The sequence below is a fragment of the Bufo gargarizans genome, chromosome 2 (genome assembly GCF_014858855.1).
Source record: "Bufo gargarizans isolate SCDJY-AF-19 chromosome 2, ASM1485885v1, whole genome shotgun sequence".
Lineage (NCBI taxonomy): Eukaryota > Metazoa > Chordata > Amphibia > Anura > Bufonidae > Bufo > Bufo gargarizans.
The window spans coordinates 344,273,217-344,292,566 of NC_058081.1; the positions used below are offsets into that span (position 1 = coordinate 344,273,217).

General features: G+C 46.4%; 1 protein-coding gene across 1 annotated transcript in view; it reads left to right on the forward strand.

Moving 5' to 3' along the window:
• The window catches only part of ANO4 (anoctamin 4), a 426,239-nt gene that overhangs the window by 213,012 nt on the left and 193,877 nt on the right, over nucleotides 1–19,350 (forward strand). The window contains exon 4 of the mRNA XM_044277391.1: nucleotides 13,145–13,345. Coding sequence (XP_044133326.1) covers nucleotides 13,145–13,345 — 201 coding nt within the window. The remainder of the gene's footprint in view (nucleotides 1–13,144; nucleotides 13,346–19,350) is intronic.

The window sequence follows — 19,350 nt, forward strand, 5'->3', positions numbered from 1 at the left end:
CTTAGGGAGAGGTGCAAGGTTCGCACCCTCGGGCAGGGGGTGCTGTCTAGTGGGGAATCTGTCCCCCCTGTCCCTCAGGGTACTATGACAATTAAATTAGGGGCTGGAGAGGAGCCTATGCAATTGGGTCAGGTTACTTCTTGCTCTGGTAATAGGAATTTTAGGAAGCTGAATAGACTGTGTTACTTCTGTGGTAAAGAAGGTCATTTCGTTAATGTGTGCCCTTTTATTAAACCTCGAAGTGGTAATGAAAAACAAATAGGGGATTCCTTCAAAGGAAAAAAAAGCTCCCTTACCCTGCTTTCACACCTGAGCGTTTCTCAAACGCGCGTTTTACGCGCGTTTTTGTCGCGCGTTTTTATGCGCGTTCTTTGTAATAGTAAACGCGCGTTTGACGCGCGTTTGTGTGATTGACTGCAGTGTCCTATGGCCACAAACGCGCGTCAAAACGCCCCAAAGAAGCTCAAGTACTTGTTTGAGCGTTGGGCGTTTTACAGCGCGTTCGTACGCGCTGTAAAACGCCCAGGTGTGAACCATTCCCATAGGGAAGCATTGGTTTTCATGTCTTGAGCGTTTTACAGCGCGTTTGAACGCGCTGTAAAACGCTCAGGTGTGAACTTAGGGTTACACCACTTGGTAGTTTGAATGGGGAGTCAGAGCAGGCATATTCATATCCTACCTTGAGTACCTGATTCCTCCTGCCTGCCATGGTGGCACTAGACTCTGGAAATTGTGAGTTAAAGGTATTTGTTGACAGTGGCGCAGGGGTTAATCTTATTGATTTTCAATTTCTTCAGAGTCATGGTTTTAAAACTAGCGCATTAAGCAAAGAGATACCAGTGTTTGCTATAGATTCCGCCCCCCTCATATTCATTTGAGGGTGGGTGATTCTCATGTTGAGTTAATTTCTTGTTTTGTTATGAAAGGTTTGCCTGCTCCGATGGTTCTGGGTTTTCCATGGTTGATAAAACATAACCCTACCATTGACTGGCAAACAAGACAAATCAGTAATTGGAATGAATTTTATACGAACAACTATTTTAGTGCCTCTTTTTCGGGGGTGTCCACTAAGGTTTTACCTCAGTTTCTTTCCGATTTTTCGGACGTATTCTCGTAGGGTGGAGCTCAGGAGTTGCCTCCTCGCCGAGAGTATGATTGTCCGGTCAATCTTATCCCCGGAGCAAAATTGCCAAAATCTCGGTTATATAATCTTTCTCAACCCGAAAGAGTAGCAATGCGGGAGTATATTTCCGAGAGTTTGGCAAAGAGACATATTAGACCATCTAAGTCTCCTATGGCCGCTGGCTTCTTTTTCGTAAAGAAGAAGGACGGATCCCTTAGACCCTGCCTAGATTTCCGGGAACTGAAATCATTACTGTCCGTGATCCTTATGGCCTTCCCTTGATTCCGGATCTATTTGATCAGATTGTTGGTGCCAAGGTGTTTTCTAAGTTGGATTTAAGAGGAGCTTATAATCTGATCAGAATCAGTGAAGGAGATGAATGGAAAACAGCTTTCAATACCCCCGAGGGTCACTTCGAGAACCTAATCATGCCCTTTGGTTTAACTAATGCTCCAGCAGCCTTTCAGCGCTTTATCAATGACATTTTTAATCATTTGGTGGGGAGGTTCGTTGTTATTTACCTCAATAACATACTAATCTACTCACCCGATATGAAGACTCATCAGGATCATTTGAGACAAGTGTTATTGATCCTTCGGAGAATAAATTGTATGCTAAGTTGGAAAAATGTGTATTTGCTGTTCAGGGGCTGCCATTTTTGGGGTACTTGCTTTCTGCTTTTGGTTTTCGTATGGATCCTGAAAAGGTCCGTGCGGTACTGGAATGGGACCGGCTGGAGAATCAGAAAGCCCTGATGCGGTTTTTAGGATTTACTAATTACTACAGAAAATTCATCCTGAATTATTCCACCATTGTCAAACCTTTGACAGATATGACTAGGAAGGGCACTGACTTCTCTGTCTGGTCGGATGAGGCATTACAGGCTTTTTCTGCTATTAAGAAATGTTTTGCTTTCTGATGCAACCTGATGTGTCTCAACCCTTCATTGTAGAGGTTTATGCATCAGAAGTGGAAGTCGGGGCAGTCTTGTCGCAGGGTCCCTCTCCTAGCAAATGGCACCCGTGTGCTTTTTTCTCCAAGAAACTCTTGGCTGCCAAAAGAAATTGTGATGATCCCGCTCCGATTTTGATGGGGTGGTGGTTTCCGTTCTTTACCCTGATCTGGAGACGGAAGTGTTGGGGGCTCAAGAGGAGGCATCTGATTCTTGTCCTCCAGGCAAGTTGTTTGTTCCTTCTGAACTGCGATACAAGGACATCCTGGAAGTAGATCCACTGTAGATCTTATTTCCCGGAGATTCTGGTGGCCAGGGTTGCGTAAAAGTGTTGAGGGTTATGTAGCAGCTTGTGAGACCTGTGCACGTGCGAAAGTGTCTCACACTCAGGTCATCAGGATCTCTTCTTCCTTTGTCCATCCCATCTCGTCCTTGGACGCATTTGTCCATGAACTTCATTACTGATTTGCCGCGTTCCTCTGGGAAAACTGTGATTTTGGTGGTAGTGAACCTCTTCAGCAAGATGGCTCTCTTTGTACCATTATCAGCTTTGCCCAATGCGAAAACTTTCGCTCAGGTTTTTATTGATAACGTGAAATTACATGGCATTCCCTCTGATGTGGTTTCTGATAGGGGGACGCAATTTGTTTCCAGGTTTTGGAGGGCGTTTTGTTCTCGTCTGGGTATTCAGTTGTCTTTCTCTTGGACTTTTCATCCTCAGTCGAATGGTCAAACTGAGCGCACTAACCAAAACCTGGAGACCTATTTGAGGTGTTTTGTAACTGAGAATCAGGATGAGTGGTCTTCGTTCTTGTAATTAGCTGAGTTTGCCTTGAATACCCGTAGGCAGGAGTCAACTGATAAGGCACCATTTTTGTGGCGCATATGGTTTTCACCCTCAGTTTGGTACTTTTTCTGGGACCGAATCTTCTGGGATACCGGAAGAGGAGAGATTCTCTTCCTCTTTGTCATCTATCAGGCGGAAGATTTAAGTTAATTTTTAAAAAATGGGTGAAAGATATAAACGGATGGCTGACAAGAGACGTATGACTGGTCCGGACCTGTGTGTGGGTGATTTGGTGTGGTTGTCCACTAAAAACATTAACCCTTTTGAAAATTGGGTCCAAGATTTATTGGCCCTTACAAAATCTCGGACATTGTCAATCCAGTGGCGTTTCGTCTAGAACTTCTGCAGGCCTGGAAGATCCATAATGTGTTTCAAGGGTCCTTGTTGAAGAAATATGTGAAACCTGCAGAACATCTCCTTTGCCTCCTCCTCCTGTTTTGTTTGATGGTAATCTGGAGTTTCAGATCTCTAGAATTCTCAACTCATGTGTTCTTCGGGGTTCCCTTCAGTACCTGGTGCATTGGAGGGGATACGGTCCCAAGGAAAGAATGTGGGTTCCGGCTACCAATGTTAATGCTAGCCGCCTTGTAAATGCCTTTCACAGGACACACCCGGATAAAGTTGGGCCTGGTTGACCAGATGCCACCCGTAGAGGGGAGGGGGGGTAGCATCATGCCCTTCCCTGTGGGTGTTCTGAGGAGATCTGTCAGAGTTGCTGCACATGACTCGATCTGACAGTTTGTTTTGTTGTGAGTGTGAACAGAATCCCACCTCCTCCCAGGTGTTTTTCTTTAGGTAATTGGTGAGGCTATTTATTCCTCCCTCTCCCTATAGCCTTTGCGGGTTTTAGTTCTGCATTGTGTGAGCTCTGGAAGTTTGGTGGATCATCTGCTCCAACACATCTCTAGATAAGTCCTTTTCCCTTTCTCCATCTGTGTCTGTTTTTACTAGGCCTCTAGGGTGACCCTAGCTCCTTCGGTTGTTGAAGGAGCTGGGTGTCTTTTTCCCATTTTCCTACAGCTGAGGGTTTGGTTTAGTGTGTTATAGTCTTAGATACGTGGGCATGTGCATATCTACGGATGAAGTAGTGTTAACACTCCTGTTTTCAGAGATTTCTGAGTTATGTTATCTAATCTAAGCAAACACCTTCAATTGCTTTTCAATGGCTTTTGTCTCAAGATAACGCGATGAGTTAAGAAATTTGAGTTAAGAGCTGGAATGCTAACCCTGCTCAATCTGTACTATCGAGATATGCATATGGGCATAGCAGCTTAGGGAAAGTGTTTTAGGGATTGCTAGGCGGTGACCCCTTTGTTACCTAGCATTTGGGGCCTAGTCAGTTGTTTTTGTTTGCTTTGCTGTGTTCTGTTTCTGTCACGGAAGGTGTACAGGAAACAAGACAATGCAAAATGAATATATGACTCACTGGATCCAAAACTAAGGAACAAAAGGGAGACCCCTGCATAAGACCTGGCACTCTCCCTGACTCTGCTCAGCCTATGCGAACACCCCAATGGTGGATGATCGCATATCCACGTACCTCGACTATATAACACCTGAACACCCTACAATAGTGAGGGGACACGACCACCGGCTCCCTACACTAGACACGGAGGGAGTCAGGGTCACCTGGGATCCAGCAAACATAAAATCACAAATGAATGTACAACACTTATCTTGTATAAGACTGGGAAATAGGATCAGCATGCACACACACTCCAGGAAGTTGTATAAACCGCACACTAATGCATTATGGGGAGGAATTTAAAGGGATGCAATTAGTCCAACTACAAGACAGCTGAGAGAGACTAACGAGATAAGGAACTGAAAACCAAAACAAAGAAAATCTCAAGAAGGAGGTTCTGAAAGGCATCTGTCAGAGCTTCTCAGATGTCTGGTTGTGACAGTTTCCTTCCCTTATCTTACCTACCGTGACACACAGGTGGTGAATTCCTCCGAGATCCATGCCTCATTAATATTTTCTTAAATGTCAGGTAGTCCACACTTTCGTGAGCTAGGCGAGTGCGCTTATCGGTCATGATCCCCCCCCGCTGCGCTGAACGTCCTTTCGGACAGGAAATTCGATGAGGGGCAAGCCAAGAGTTCCATGGAAAATTGTGCCAGCTCTGGCCACAGGTCGAGCCTCCACACCCAGTAGTCAAGGGGGTTCCTCGCTTCTCAGACTGTCCACATCGGCCATTAACCTGATGTAGTCGGACACCTGTCGGTCTAGGCGTTCCCTGAGGCTGGATCCGGAGGGCGGCTCAAACCAACACTTGCTCAAACCACCCTCTTTTTGCAGGCGCAGTAGGATTGGTTTCGCTGTGGGTGTAAATTCATCTGCCAGTGCCCGCAACAGCAGAATGCAGCATCTCTTACAGCAAGGCCTGGAAATGCTGCATTCTGACAGTCCTCTGTGATGCTGGTATTGCAGGTATATGGCACCCCTCAATCAGTATTTGGTGGAAACAGGTATATTGTACCCCATAATCAGTATTTGTCGGAAACAGGTATATGGCACCCCTCAATCAGTATTTTGTGGAAGCAGGTGTATTGCAGCCCTCAATCAGTATTTGATGGAGGAAGGTATATAGCAATAGCACCGCTCAATCAGTATTTAGTGGAAGAAGGTATATGGCACCCCTCAATAAGTATTTAGCGGAAACAAGTATATAGCACCCCTCAATCAGTATTTGGCGGAAACAGGTATATGGCATCCCTCAATCAGTATTTTGTGGATGAAGTAGTATCGCAGCCTTCAACAGTATTTGGTGGAAGAAGGTATATAGCAATAGCACCCCTCAATCAGTATTTTTTAGAGGAAGGTATACAGCATCCCTCAATCAGTATTTGGCAGAAACAGGTATATAGCACCCCTCAATCAGGATTTTGTGGAAGAAGGTATATGGCACCCCTCAATCAGTATTTTGTGGAAGCAGGTGTATCGCAGCCCTCAATCAGTATTTGGTGGAAGAAGGTATATATCAATAGCACCCCCTCAATCAGTATTTAGGGAAAGAAGGTGTATGGCACCCCTCAATCAGTATTTGGCAGAAACAGGTATATAACACCCCTCTATCAGTATTTGGCGGAAACTGCTATATGGCGCCTCTCAATCAGTAGTTGGTGTAAACAGGTATATGGCACCCCTAAATCAGTATTTTGTGGAAGCAGGTGTATCACAGTCCTCAATCAGTATTTGGTGGAAGAAGGTATATAGCAATAGCACCCCTCAATCAGTATTTGGCGGAAACAGGTATATAGCACTCCTCAATCAGTATTTTGTGGAAGAAGGTATATGGCACCCCTTAATCAGTATTTTGGCAGAAACTGGTACATAGAACCCCTCAATCAGTATTTGGCAGAAACGGTTATATAGCACTCCTCAATCAGTATTTTGTGGAAGAAGGTATATAGCACCCCTCAATCAGTATTTTGGCATAAACTGGTATATAACACCCCTCAATCAGTATTTGGCGGAAACAGGTATATAGCACTGCTCAATCAGGATTTTGTGGAAGAAGGTATATGGCACCCCTTAATCAGTATTTGGCAGAAACAGGTATATGGCACCCCTCAGTCAGTATTTTGCAGCCCTCAATCAGTATTTGGTGGAAGAAGGTATATTTCCCCCCCAATCAGTATTTGGCATAAACAGGTATATAGCACCCCTCAATCAGTATTTGTCGGAAACAGGTATATAGCACACCTTAATCAGTATTTTGTGGAAGCGGGTATATCGCAGCCCCCAATCAGTATGTGTTGGATGAAGGTAGATACAAACCTGATTCCAAAAAAGTTGGAACACTATACAAATCGTGAATAAAAACTGAATGCAATGATGTGGAGGTGCCAACTTCTAATATTTTATTCAGAATAGAACATAAATCACGGAACAAAAGTTTACACTGAGAAAATGTACCATTTTAAGGGAAAAATATGGGAAATTAGAATTTCATGGTGTCAACAAATCCCCAAAAAGTTGGGACAAGGCCATTTTCACCACTGTGTGGCATCTCCGCTTCTTCTTACAACACTCAACAGACGCCTGGGGACCGAGGAGACCAGTTTCTCAAGTTTAGAAATAGGAATGCTCTACCATTCTTGTCTAATACAGGCCTCTAACTGTTCAATCGTCTTGGGCCTTCTTTGTTGCACCTTCCTCTTTATGATGCGCCAAATGTTCTCTATAGGTGAAAGATCTGGACTGCAGACTGGCCATTTCAGTACCCGGATCCTTCTCCTACGCAGCCATGATGTTGTGATTGATGCAGAATGTGGTCTGGCATTATCTTGTTGAAAAATGCAGGGTCTTCCCTGAAAGAGATGACGTCTGGATGGGAGCATATGTTGTTCTAGAACCTGAATATATTTTTCTGCATTGATGGTGCCTTTCCAGACATGCAAGCTGCCCATGCCACACGCACTCATGCAACCCCATACCATCAGAGATGCAGGCTTCTGAACTGAGCGTTGATAACAACTTGGGTTGTCCTTGTCCTCTTTGGTCCGGATGACATGGCGTCCCAGATTTCCAAAAAGAACTTTGAATCGTGACTCGTCTGACCACAGAACAGTCTTCCATTTTGCCACACTCCATTTTAAATGATCCCTGGCCCAGTCAAAACGCCTGAGCTTGTGGATCTTGCTTAGAAATTGCTTCTTCTTTGCACTGTAGAGTTTCAGCTGGCAACGGCGGATGGCACGGTGGATTGTGTTCACTGACAATGGTTTCTGGAAGTATTCCTGAGCCCATTCTGTGATTTCCTTTACAGTAGCATTCCTGTTTGTGGTGCAGTGTCGTTTAAGGGCCCGGAGATCACGGGCATCCAGTATGGTTTTACGGCCTTGACCCTTACGCACAGAGATTGTTCCAGATTCTCTGAATCTTCGGATGATGTTATGCACAGTTGATGATGATAGATGCAAAGTCTTTGCAATTTTTCGCTGGGTAACACCTTTCTGATATTGCTCCACTATCTTTCTGCGCAACATTGTGGGAATTGGTGATCCTCTACCCATCTTGGCTGCCACTCTGAGAGACACTGCCACTCTGAGAAGCTTTTTCTATACCCAATCATGTTGCCAATTGACCTAATTAGTGTTAATTGGTCTTTCAGCTCTTCGTTATGCTCAAATCTACTTTTTCCAGCCTCTTATTGCTACTTGTCCCAACTTTTTTGGGATTTGTTGACACCGTGAAAATTTGAATCAACGTATTGTTCCTTTAAAATGATACATTTATTCGGATTAAATGTTTGATCTGTCATCTACGTTCTATTACAAATAAAATATTGACATTTGCCATCTCCACATCATTGCATTCAGTTTTTATTCACAATTTGTTTAGTGTCCCAACCGGTTTGTAGCAATAGCACCCCTCAATCAGCATTTTTTGGAAGACGGTATATGGCACCCCTCAATCAGTATTTTGTGGAAGCAGGTGTATCGCAAGCCTCAATCAGTATTTGGTGGAAGAAGGTATATATCACCCCTCAATCAGATATAGCACCCCTCAATCAGGATTTTGTGGAAGAAGGTATATGGCACCCCATAATCAGTATTTTTGCAGAAACTGGAATATAGCACCCCTTATTCAGTATTTGGCGGAAACAGGTATATAGCACTCCTCGATCAGGATTTTGAGGAAGAATGTATATGGCACCCCTTAATCAGTATTTGGGCAGAAATAGGTATATAACACTCCTCAATCAGGATTTTGTGGAAGAAGGTATATGGCACCCCATAATCAGTATTTTTGCAGAAACTGGTATATAGCACCCCTCATTCAGTATTTGGCGGAAACAGGCATATAGCACCCCTCAATCAGGATTTTGTGGAAGAAGGTATATCGCAGCCCTCAAGCTGTTTTTTTGGGGGGGCAACAGGTATATCACACCCATTGCAATTAGTTACTCCAATAGCGTTTGTCCTACACACAACTGCTGCACAATACAAATCCACTATAATATAATTTCTATGTTGGAAAGTATATTATAAGTATATCACTCCCCTCTATATCACACCTATCGATAGCACACCTATACCAGTTGTTAAAAGGACTTTTGTGGCCCTATTAGCTCGCGTTTGGTGTCCCTAACTGTCCCTGCTCCAAAATGCAACCTCTCCCTACACTGGCAAAACACATAATGTAAAATGGCTGCCAGATCGGGTTCTGTTATAGGGTTGGGGGTGTGTCCATGTGCTGAATCGTCTCAATTGGCTGTCCTGTCCCACCTGATGGATGTGTCATGGGTCAAAGTTTGGCGCTATGCAAAAAAATATGGCACGTGTGAATATCGCCATATCCTCGCAGGTTTGGCGAATCACTAATGAGCAAAGTTCGCCACGAAACGACCGCTGGGCGAACCGCAAGGACATCTCTAGTCAGGACCATAAAAATTGCTGAAAATGTGAAGTGCTACATGAAATTGCTACTAAAGGAATGTCATGGTGTGATTTGAGCAAATCAGGAAAACCTTAGATTTAGAGGAATTAGTTCATCTGGTATTGCTTAAAACTAGCATATGATGTACAAAAAGACATGAGGTTAAAGGAAGTCTGTCACCTGTTTTTCACCACTATATCTAAAAGCACTGTACCACAGAAGATTGCATACACATTCCAGACATACCTGTGTGTACTTTGTGTCTTGTATTCCATGTCCATGAAAAGCACTTTTAGGGGCCATTCACACATTCGTGTGTGTTTTGCGGATCCACGGATCTGCAAAACACGGACACCGGCAATGTGCTAACCGCATTTTGCGGACTGCACATCTCCAGCACTAATAGAATAGGACATGTTCTATTTTTTTCGGGATCGGAATTGCAGACCCAGAAGTGAATAGAAATGAATGGGTCTGCAATTCCGTTCCGCAAATGCGGAACGGAATTGCGGATGTGTGAATGGAGCTTTATTCTGCTGGAAAACAGCTCCGAAGTGCCCAGCTCTGAAGATGGGAGGGCTGCTTTAGCTACTCATATCTTAGGATTCGTACTAGCTAGAAATATAGGCCTGACCTGGCATTCCAACCAGGGGCGTAGCTAAAAGCTCATGGGCCCTGGTGCAAGAGTTCAGCTTGGGCCCCCCTTCCCTCAGTGCTTGTTGGAAAGGGGCAGGGGAGCACGTAGCCTTCCTGCTGCCTGAGTCAAACAGTGAAAGGGCACCACCTCATGCCAAATTCTTGACCTAACCCCTTCCCTCCAGCCAGAGGTGTAAATTGACCTGCATGCACTTTCTATAATGCCAGTGTTTTATGTGGCACAAGGGTCTTTGGGCCCCTCAGGCTCCTGGGCCCGATAGCGACGGCTACAACCTTTAAAATGATTCCAGAATGACAGCATTATATCCACTATATCAGAAGATATGGCTGTTAGAAATCAAGTCAGGAGTGAAAGCTGTTTTTACTTTCACTTTGGGCACTTGGGACCTGTTTTCCAGCAGAATAAAAGTGCTTTTCTTGGCCATGGAATAGAGACACATGGTACACACGGGTATGCTTGGAAAGGGTTTGCAATCTTCTGTGGGGCAGTGCTGTTAGTTAGATTGGTGAAAATTAGGTGACAGACAGATTGCCTTTAAATAGTTGCACACAACATACTCTATATGACCACCAAAAATGTGGACATCTCTCATTTTTGAATGTTATCCAAACAGATGCATAAAATCAAGCACACAGTCGTGCAATGTCCAAGCATGTTGTGCCACACGTTACTTTGTAAACATTTCTGATTTGCTAGACCACAGTGCACAATGGGAAATGTCACTGGGTTTGGTGTAAAGAGCAAATCAGAGATTGGCAGATTCTCGGAGAATGGTACCTACTGTGAGGCCTCATGCATGCGACCTAGTCTTGGTCCGCGTTCGATCTGCATTTTTTGAAGTTCGCACCCAGACTAATTCATTTCTATAGGTCTGTAAAAAATGCTGTCTGCTTCTGTATGTTCCACAAATGATAGAATACCCAGTTCTAGTAGAAAATTGTGGCATGCACACAGCCGTTATCTAATTGTGTACAGTCATGTGCATGAGGTCAAATGCATACTGCCTACTGTAAAATTTTCTTGAGTCAGAATGATGATATTGGGTTGTTTTTCAGGGTTTAGTCTAATGGTACAGCCGCATAGTCAGCTTCCTGCATGTAGTTATGGAAGCCGAAACCAGGAGTAAATGAAAAATAAATAAGTTTTAGGGTCCATTCACACTTCGGCAAATGGGTCCGCATCCGTTCCGCAATTTTGCGGAATGGGTGCGGACCCATTGATTTTCTATGGGGATGGAATAGATGCGGACAGCACAGTGTGCTGTCCGCATCCGCATTTGCGGAGCGCGGCCCCGATCTTCCGGTCTGCAGCTCGCATGAGATAGAACATGTCCTATTCTTGTCTGCAGCTGCGGACAAGAATAGGCATTTCTATAGGAGTTCCGGACGGATGTGTTGCGGATCTGCAATTTGCAGGTCCGCAACACACCATGTACGTGTGAATGGACCCTTATCTGTACTTTATACTTTCTTTTCTTTTACGATCCAGTCCTGATTTTGGCTTCCAAAACTGCATGCAGAAACCTGACCATGTAGCCGTACCCTAAGATCCTTCCTTCAGTGAAGGGTAGTCTTAATGCTTCAGCATACCAATACATTTTGGACAATTGTACGCTTCCACTTTTGTGGGAACAGATCGTTTTCTGTTCCAACATGCACAAAGCAAGATCCATAAAGGCATGGTTTGATGATTTCAGTATCGAGGATCCTGACTGTCCCACACAGAGTTATTCATCTAGACTTATAAATAACATAGTTAACATAGTCAAACAAACTTAATTCATACAGAAAAAGGAACCTTAAAACCTCAATCTTTATTAAAGTCACTTAAAAAACCTAGGAAAATAGGTCCAGATACTGTATATATATATTGTGACACAGTGAGGGGTTGTGTATGGCAAGGCAGGTATTTTCCTCATAGCATGTGCGGCTGGGCTGGTTTCCAGCCAGGTGAGGTCAAATACCGACCAGAGTTTAAGTGCCGGTCTGAGTTTTGGCAGCACCTGGCTGTCCTTAAATAGGCAGCTGGGCTTAGCAGAGATGTCTCTGTTTTGGGGAGGGATCTGAGACTTTGTGCTGTGAGGGCTGAGAGCCGCATGCTGGGGAAACAGGCCCCCTAAAGCCTGCTGTGGACTACTGGAGGCAGAACTGCCAGCAAGGTGACTTGTGTTATATGTGTGTGAATTAACACCAAGACTGCAAAGTTACATGCTATTTTGTAAAATTGCCTCAAGTGTGAATAAACACTGTTGTTTTGAGTTAAGAACTTATATTTTACCTCTGTACTGCACCCGCTTACCCTATCTACCAGAGTGAAACCCCACAATATCTATATTTACCCTGATCAGAAAATAAGCCCAAATCACCAAGAAGATAAAAAAAATAATTAGAGCCACAAGGTGGGCAATAAAAGGGGGAGAACTACTCACAAGGGGATTTCTTTCCCTAATGAGACCATATCTAGCTCTCTGCCCAGAGGTGTCTCCTGATGGTGAAGACCTTCCGTCCTCATTCCTACCCTAATACACCCTGATATACTTTAATAGATAAAAATTATTTCCTTATACCCCGACGTGTTTCCCCCAAGCGGAGTTCTTCAGGGGGTCGTATGGGAAGACAAAAAAGAGCCCAAATAGGCTAAATTGAATAATACAAGCAGGGTGACAAAAAATTATGATACAATGGGAGAAGCTGGCCACATTGATATATAATAGAGGGAATAAAAATACATCACATGAAGTTCCAGTATGTCCAGATGACCAGGTTCCTCCTATAACAAAAAGTTCAAAGGAAGTCTTGGTCAAAAGAATATAAAAAGTACCAAAAACAAAGTACAGTGGCATTAGATAGCAATGATAGAAGCCATTACTTACATGGACTGTCCCTCATATTAAACTGTCCCACACAGAGCCCTGACCTCAACTCCATCGAACTCCTTTGACAAGTTAGGCGGTAGGCTCTCTCATTCCAGTTCAGTGTCTGACTACACAAATAGCCTTTTGGCAGAATGGGCCCTTATGAAATAAAATTGGGACCTGTTGCACAACTGACACAAACTCTACAGGAAATGCATGAACCTACTAGAATGGAATACATACAGTAGATTTCTGTACAGTTTGCTATTATTTGACATTGTTCTTTCGTAATTTTGCTACAAGTGTATATTTTTATTTTCAGGAATAAGTATATCCATTCATGGGTCTAAAAATCAACTGCAGATTCATCAGAGGAAAAGTGTGGCAAATAATTCTGTGCCGAACGATCACATAGTGGTTAGACATTCTTCTCTTCCTCCCCTCAGAAGGGCAATAAGGATGGAGGCTTCATCTTCTGGCAAGTGTGCGCTCTCAAATGGAAACACAGAGATTCATTATCCAGGTAGACAATCTTTCTGATACTTGGAATAGATATTAACTGCTGATAAAGTACTTAAACTTTGGAATAGGGTTGTCACAATACCAAAATTTTCATTCAATTTCGATACCATAAAAAAGTATTGCGATACTTCATACCATTCGATACCACGCAAAAAAATTAAAACACTAAAAAAGCAGTGTGCATTCCGCATTTTATGGAACATCCAGCCCATAATCGAACAGTCAGATTGTATTTTTGGGGGGACAAGATGACCAAAAAATGGCGAATCACACGTTTTTTTTCCCCCCTGTTACGGCATTTTCACTGCATAGCAGATTTTTAAAATATTTTTATAGTTTGCACTTTTTCGGGCGTGGCGATATGTAATATGTTTATTTATTGTTTATATATTTTATATATAAAATTGGGAAAGGGGGTGATTTAAACTTTTATATTTTGGTGTTTGGTTTTAAAATTTTATTTTATTTTTTTACTTTTTATTTAATAACTATTAGCCCCTTAGGGGCTAGAACCTGGGATATTCACCCTAATAGAGCTCTATTAGGGTGAATAGGACTTTACACTCCCTGCTGCCCTGTGCTTTGTGCACACAGCAGCAGGGAGCTTACCATGGCAGCCAGGGCTTCAGTAGCATCCTGGCTGCCATTGTAACTAACCGCGATTACACTGCTGGGGCTCCGATCGGAACTGCCACTGCACAACCAATGAGGAGGATGCTAGGGGACCCTGTGGCCACTGCCACCAATGATTATAATACTGGGGGGCACACTGCGCCACCAATGAAGATAAGTAACCTTTTAATACAAATACAGGAAGCGGGTGCTGGGGGCAGAAACACATAGTCGGCAATCGACCTCTATGACACGGTGCTGTGATCTGCGTCAGTTAACCCCTCAGGTGCCAACTTCTGCGGATCGCAGCGCCCTGCCATAAAGGCCGGGTGCCGGCTATGTGATTCTGCCACCAGCACCCGCCTCCTGTATTTGTAATAATGGGTTAGTTATCAGCATTGGTGGTGCAGTGGCCACAGCCCCTCCGCTCCTCCTCCTGTCTCTCTTCTTATTGGCAGCAACGTTACAGGGAGGAGAGAGGGAGAGACTCCTTCTCCCCTGTGCTGCTGAGGAGAACATGGAGCACGCTGAGAGCAATGTGCGCCATGTTCTCTAATACTAGGCTGCCCAGTAGCACTACTGCACAGCCTAGTATCGGTAAATGTCAAATCCCGGAATCCAATCAATACCGGTACAAAAATATTGATTGGGTATCAATAATTCGATACCCGGTGCAACCCTACTTTGAAATATACTTTATTAAAAACTAATCTAACTGCCCTAAAATTAATGTTTGTAATATATTTAATTATTATTATTTTTTTACATATTCCCCCACTGCAAGTGTTAATATGGTTGTATTTTATGCACTGTATGCCTCACAGACTGTTTATGGAAAAAGTTAATATTGATAGTCAGGGCTGGCACCACCCATTTCTCTAAAGGAAGTTAGGTTAGTCCAAAGCAAACAGGAAAAGAAGCAGCAGCACGTTGCAGGACAGAGCAGCATCTCCAGGGAAAATGTTTACCCTTTGGGTTACAAGAAAACAGCATATGTGCCGGCTCTTCAGGGGAGACATTAGTGGTTTCTACAGAGAGTATAACAATTCTACAAGTGGAAGTGCAAAGCATTTTTTCAGAGAAGGTAAATGCTGCACCTTGTCTACAGACTTTCCTGCAGGTGATGGGGTCCAATAAGCTTCATGTTTCCCATCATTCTAAAAGAACAGCCTGATCGTGTCATGGAACCATGAACCAGACGTACAACAAGAGATAAGTGGAAAATAAGAAGGTTTTATTGAAGAGCAAGCCGTAAGCAAAGTCCGAACGGATGGCTAAACCGAAGCAGGGTCTTGCGGAGACAGAGGTCAGGAACCAGAAGGGTAGTCAGACGAAGCCAGGAACAGGAACCAACGGGGTAGTCAGACGAAGCCGGAATCAGGAACCAACGGGGTAGTCAGACGAAGCCGGAATCAGGAACCAACGGGGTAGTCAGACGAAGCCGGAATCAGGAACCAACGGGGTAGTCAGACGAGGCCAGGATCAGGAACCAGAAGCAGCAGCAGTCTTGGAAGCATGTGAACACAGGAGGACCAAGCAAGGAACTGAAGCCACAGACCTCCTATATATATGAGCTGGGCATCCAGCTCCTCCCAGTGGGAAGGAGGAGCCGCAGGGTGGGAGGCTACAAGAAAACCCAGAAACCAAGATGGCCGCCAGCACATGTCAAACGAAGGGAACAGCAAGGAGGTAAGACCATGACAGTACCTCCCCCTCAAGGGCCCCTCCTCCGCGGAGTAAGGAACGGTTTCTGAGGGAAGCGTGCGTGGAAGGCTCGGAGCAAAGCAGGAGCATGGACATCTGCGGAGGGAACCCAGGAACGCTCCTCTGGACCATAACCACGCCAATGGACCAAAAACTGCACCCGGCCGCGGACCAGGCGTGAGTCCAGGATATTGCTCACCTCATACTCCTCACGATTGCCCACTTGGACCGGACGAGGCCGAGGAATCGAGGAAGTGAAACGATTACACACCAGTGGCTTCAACAGGGAGACATGAAACACGTTGGAGATCCGCATGCCAGGAGGAAGCGCAAGGGCATAGGCTACCGGGTTTACCCTGCGAAGCACTCGGAAGGGACCAACAAAGCGAGGCGCCAGCTTGGGAGTGGGCACTCGAAGGTTGAGGTTGCGGGTGGACAACCATACGCGGTCTCCGACCTGGTAGGAAGGAGCGGGCGCTCGTCTGCGATCAGCCTGGAGTTTCTGGCGCTGCGCAGAGACCTCAAGGGACCTCTGGATCTGTACCCAAGAAGCACGTAGGACGGAAAGGTGATCCTCCACAGCCGGAATATCCTGGGGAGAGAATACCTCCGGTAACACGGCAGGTTGGAACCCATAATTGGCCATGAAGGGAGACGTCCCAGAGGAAGAGTTCACCGCCGTGTTCCTGGCAAACTCAGCCCAAGGCAGGAGGTCAACCCAATTGTCTTGGTGATCGGAGACATAGCAACGAAGGAATTGCTCCAAGGCCTGATTGGATCGTTCTGCGGCCCCATTGGACTGAGGGTGGTAGGCCGAGGAGAAAGAGAGATGAATCCCCAACTGGGAGCAAAAGGCGCGCCAGAACCTGGACACAAACTGACTCCCCCGATCCGACACAATCTCCTTGGGCAAACCGTGCAACCGGAAGACCTCCCTGGCAAAAATCGAGGCCAACTCTTGTGCAGAGGGTAACTTCTTGAGAGGAACACAGTGGCACATTTTGGAAAACCGATCCACAATCATGAGAATGACCGTATGGCCTCGGGATGCAGGGAGGTCCACAATGAAATCCATCCCCAGGTGTGACCATGGACGCTCCCCGGTGGCTATGGGTTGCAAAAGGCCCAACGGAAGGTGCCGAGGGGACTTACTCTGGGCACAAACGGAGCATGCCGCTACATATGCGACAGAATCGGAGCCGACACAAAGGCGGACTTTAGAGCCTCAAAAGCTCGGATGGCCTCGAGCGGCCAGACCTGAGGATTACTGCCCTTCCTGGTCAGATCCGTGAGAGGCTTGGCTAGCATGGAAAAGTCCCTGATGAACTTCCGATAATAATTGGCGAAGCCCAAAAAGCGCTGCAGGGCACGAAGCCCACTGGGCTGGGGCCACTGTAAGACAGCCGAAACCTTCTCAGGATCCATGGAGAACCCCTCAGCGGAAATGATGTAACCTAAGAAGGTTACCTGGGATCGGTGAAATTCGCATTTCTCAAGCTTACCGAACAGCTTGTTCTCTCGTAAGCGTTGCAACACTCGTCTGACATCCAGAATGTGGGCCTCCATGGATGCAGAATATACCAAGATGTCATCCAAATAGACCACCACACACTGCTGCAACAGGTCACGGAAAACATCGTTGATGAATTCCTGGAAGACTGCGGGCGCATTGCACAACCCAAAGGGCATAACCAAGGATTCATAATGACCGGTCCTGGTGTTAAACGCGGTCTTCCACTCATCGCCCGCCTTGATCCTTACCAGGTTATATGCCGCCCTCAGGTCGAGTTTGGTAAAGACCGTGGCCCCTTTGAGGCGATCGAACAGCTCGGAAATCAAGGGTATCGGGTAAGCGTTCTTGATCGTGATGCGATTGAGACCCCTGTAATCGATGCAAGGCCTCAACTCGCCGCCCTTCTTTTTCACAAAGAAAAATCCAGCCCCTGCCGGGGACGAGGATTTGCGAATGTGTCCGCGTGAAAGCGCCTCCCTCACGTACTCCTCCATGGCCTCATTCTCCGCTACCGACAGTGGATAGACTTTGCCACGAGGAGGAACGGCACCGGATTGTAACTCTATGGCACAATCGTATGGGCGGTGCGGAGGTAGGGCAACCGCGCGCACCTTATCGAATACATCCCGGTACTCTTCGTATTCAGGAGGCAACAGAGAGTCCGAGGAAGTACACAGCAACTTGACAGGCCCATGGATGCAACTAGCCCCACACTGCGGTGACCACGAGAGGATCTCGACCGATCTCCAATCGAAAGTCGGATTATGCTTCTGGAGCCAGGGGTACCCCAAGACCACCGAGTAGTGTGGAGACGAAATAACCTGGAGACAGACCGACTCTCTGTGAACGGCACCAATGGCTATCCCCACTGGAAGGGTCTCATGAGTCACGTGTGGCGGCAGAAGGGGTCTGCCGTCTATCGCCTCAAGAGCCAGTGGGGAACCTCGAGGCTGCAGAGGAATGGAATTGGCGGCAACGAACACTCTATCAATGAACAAACCACCAGCACCAGAGTCCACCAACGCCTGGGTCGTCACCGAGCCCCCGACCCAGGAGAGGACAACCGTGATCAGTGGTTTGTCAACACGGGAAACCGGGGACGAGGAGACTCCACCCAAGATCTGCCCCCGACAGGACCTCAGGTGCGAGCGTTCTCCCGGACGGTTCGGACATGCCAACCGAAAATGCCCACCGAGACCACAGTACATGCATCGGCCCTCGCGTCTCCGGAGTACCCTCTCCCCCTCAGACAGGCGAGCAAACCCCCGCTGCATGGGTTCACCCCCAGACAAGTCATCCCCAGGAGGCGTGGGAGGAGAGGGAGGCACGGGTGGGACAGCAAACGTAGGCGCCAATCTGTTAGGAGACCTCCGCAGGCTCTCCTTAAAGGAAGGTCTCTCCCTGAGTCTGGTGTCAATCAAAATCAGGAAAGAAATAAGAGACTCGAGCTCCACTGGTAGGTCCTTAGCTGCAACCTCATCCTTCAAGGCATCCGAGAGACCATGAGAGAAAGCAGCGACCAGAGCCTCATTATTCCAGCCCACCTCTGCTGCCAGGGTACGAAACTCAATGGCGTATTCAGCTACGGATCGTGAACCCTGTCTGATGGACATAAGGAGCTTCGCAGCAGAGGCAGCACGAGCCGGCACATCGAATACCTTCCGAAGAGAAGCAACAAAACCGGAAAACTCGGCAACCACCGGATTGTTGTTCTCCCATAAAGGGCTGGCCCAGGCCAAGGCCTTGTCCGAGAGCAGCGAGATCAAGAAGCCCACCCTTGATCTCTCAGTAGGAAAGGCATGTGGCAGCAACTCGAAGTAAATGCCCACCTGGTTAAGGAAACCTCGGCACTGAGTTGGCTCTCCCCCAAAGCGCTGTGGAAGGGGGGCAGAACCGGTCATACCCTGAAACACCACAGGCGCAGCAACAGGTGTCAGGGTAGACTCTGGCGCAACAACCGGAGCGGCAGTAGGAGCGGGCCCAGGAGCGACAACCGACCCATCGGCAACGGAAGCTAAATGAGCCGTGCGTTCAAGCAGGGTTTGCAACGCCACAGCGAACCGACCCAACAGGTGATCCTGCTGATCAAGTCTGGCAACCAGCGTAGGTAGCGAGGGTGGCCCTGTACCGTCAGAATTCATGGCTTGGTCCTAATGTCATGGAACCATGAACCAGAC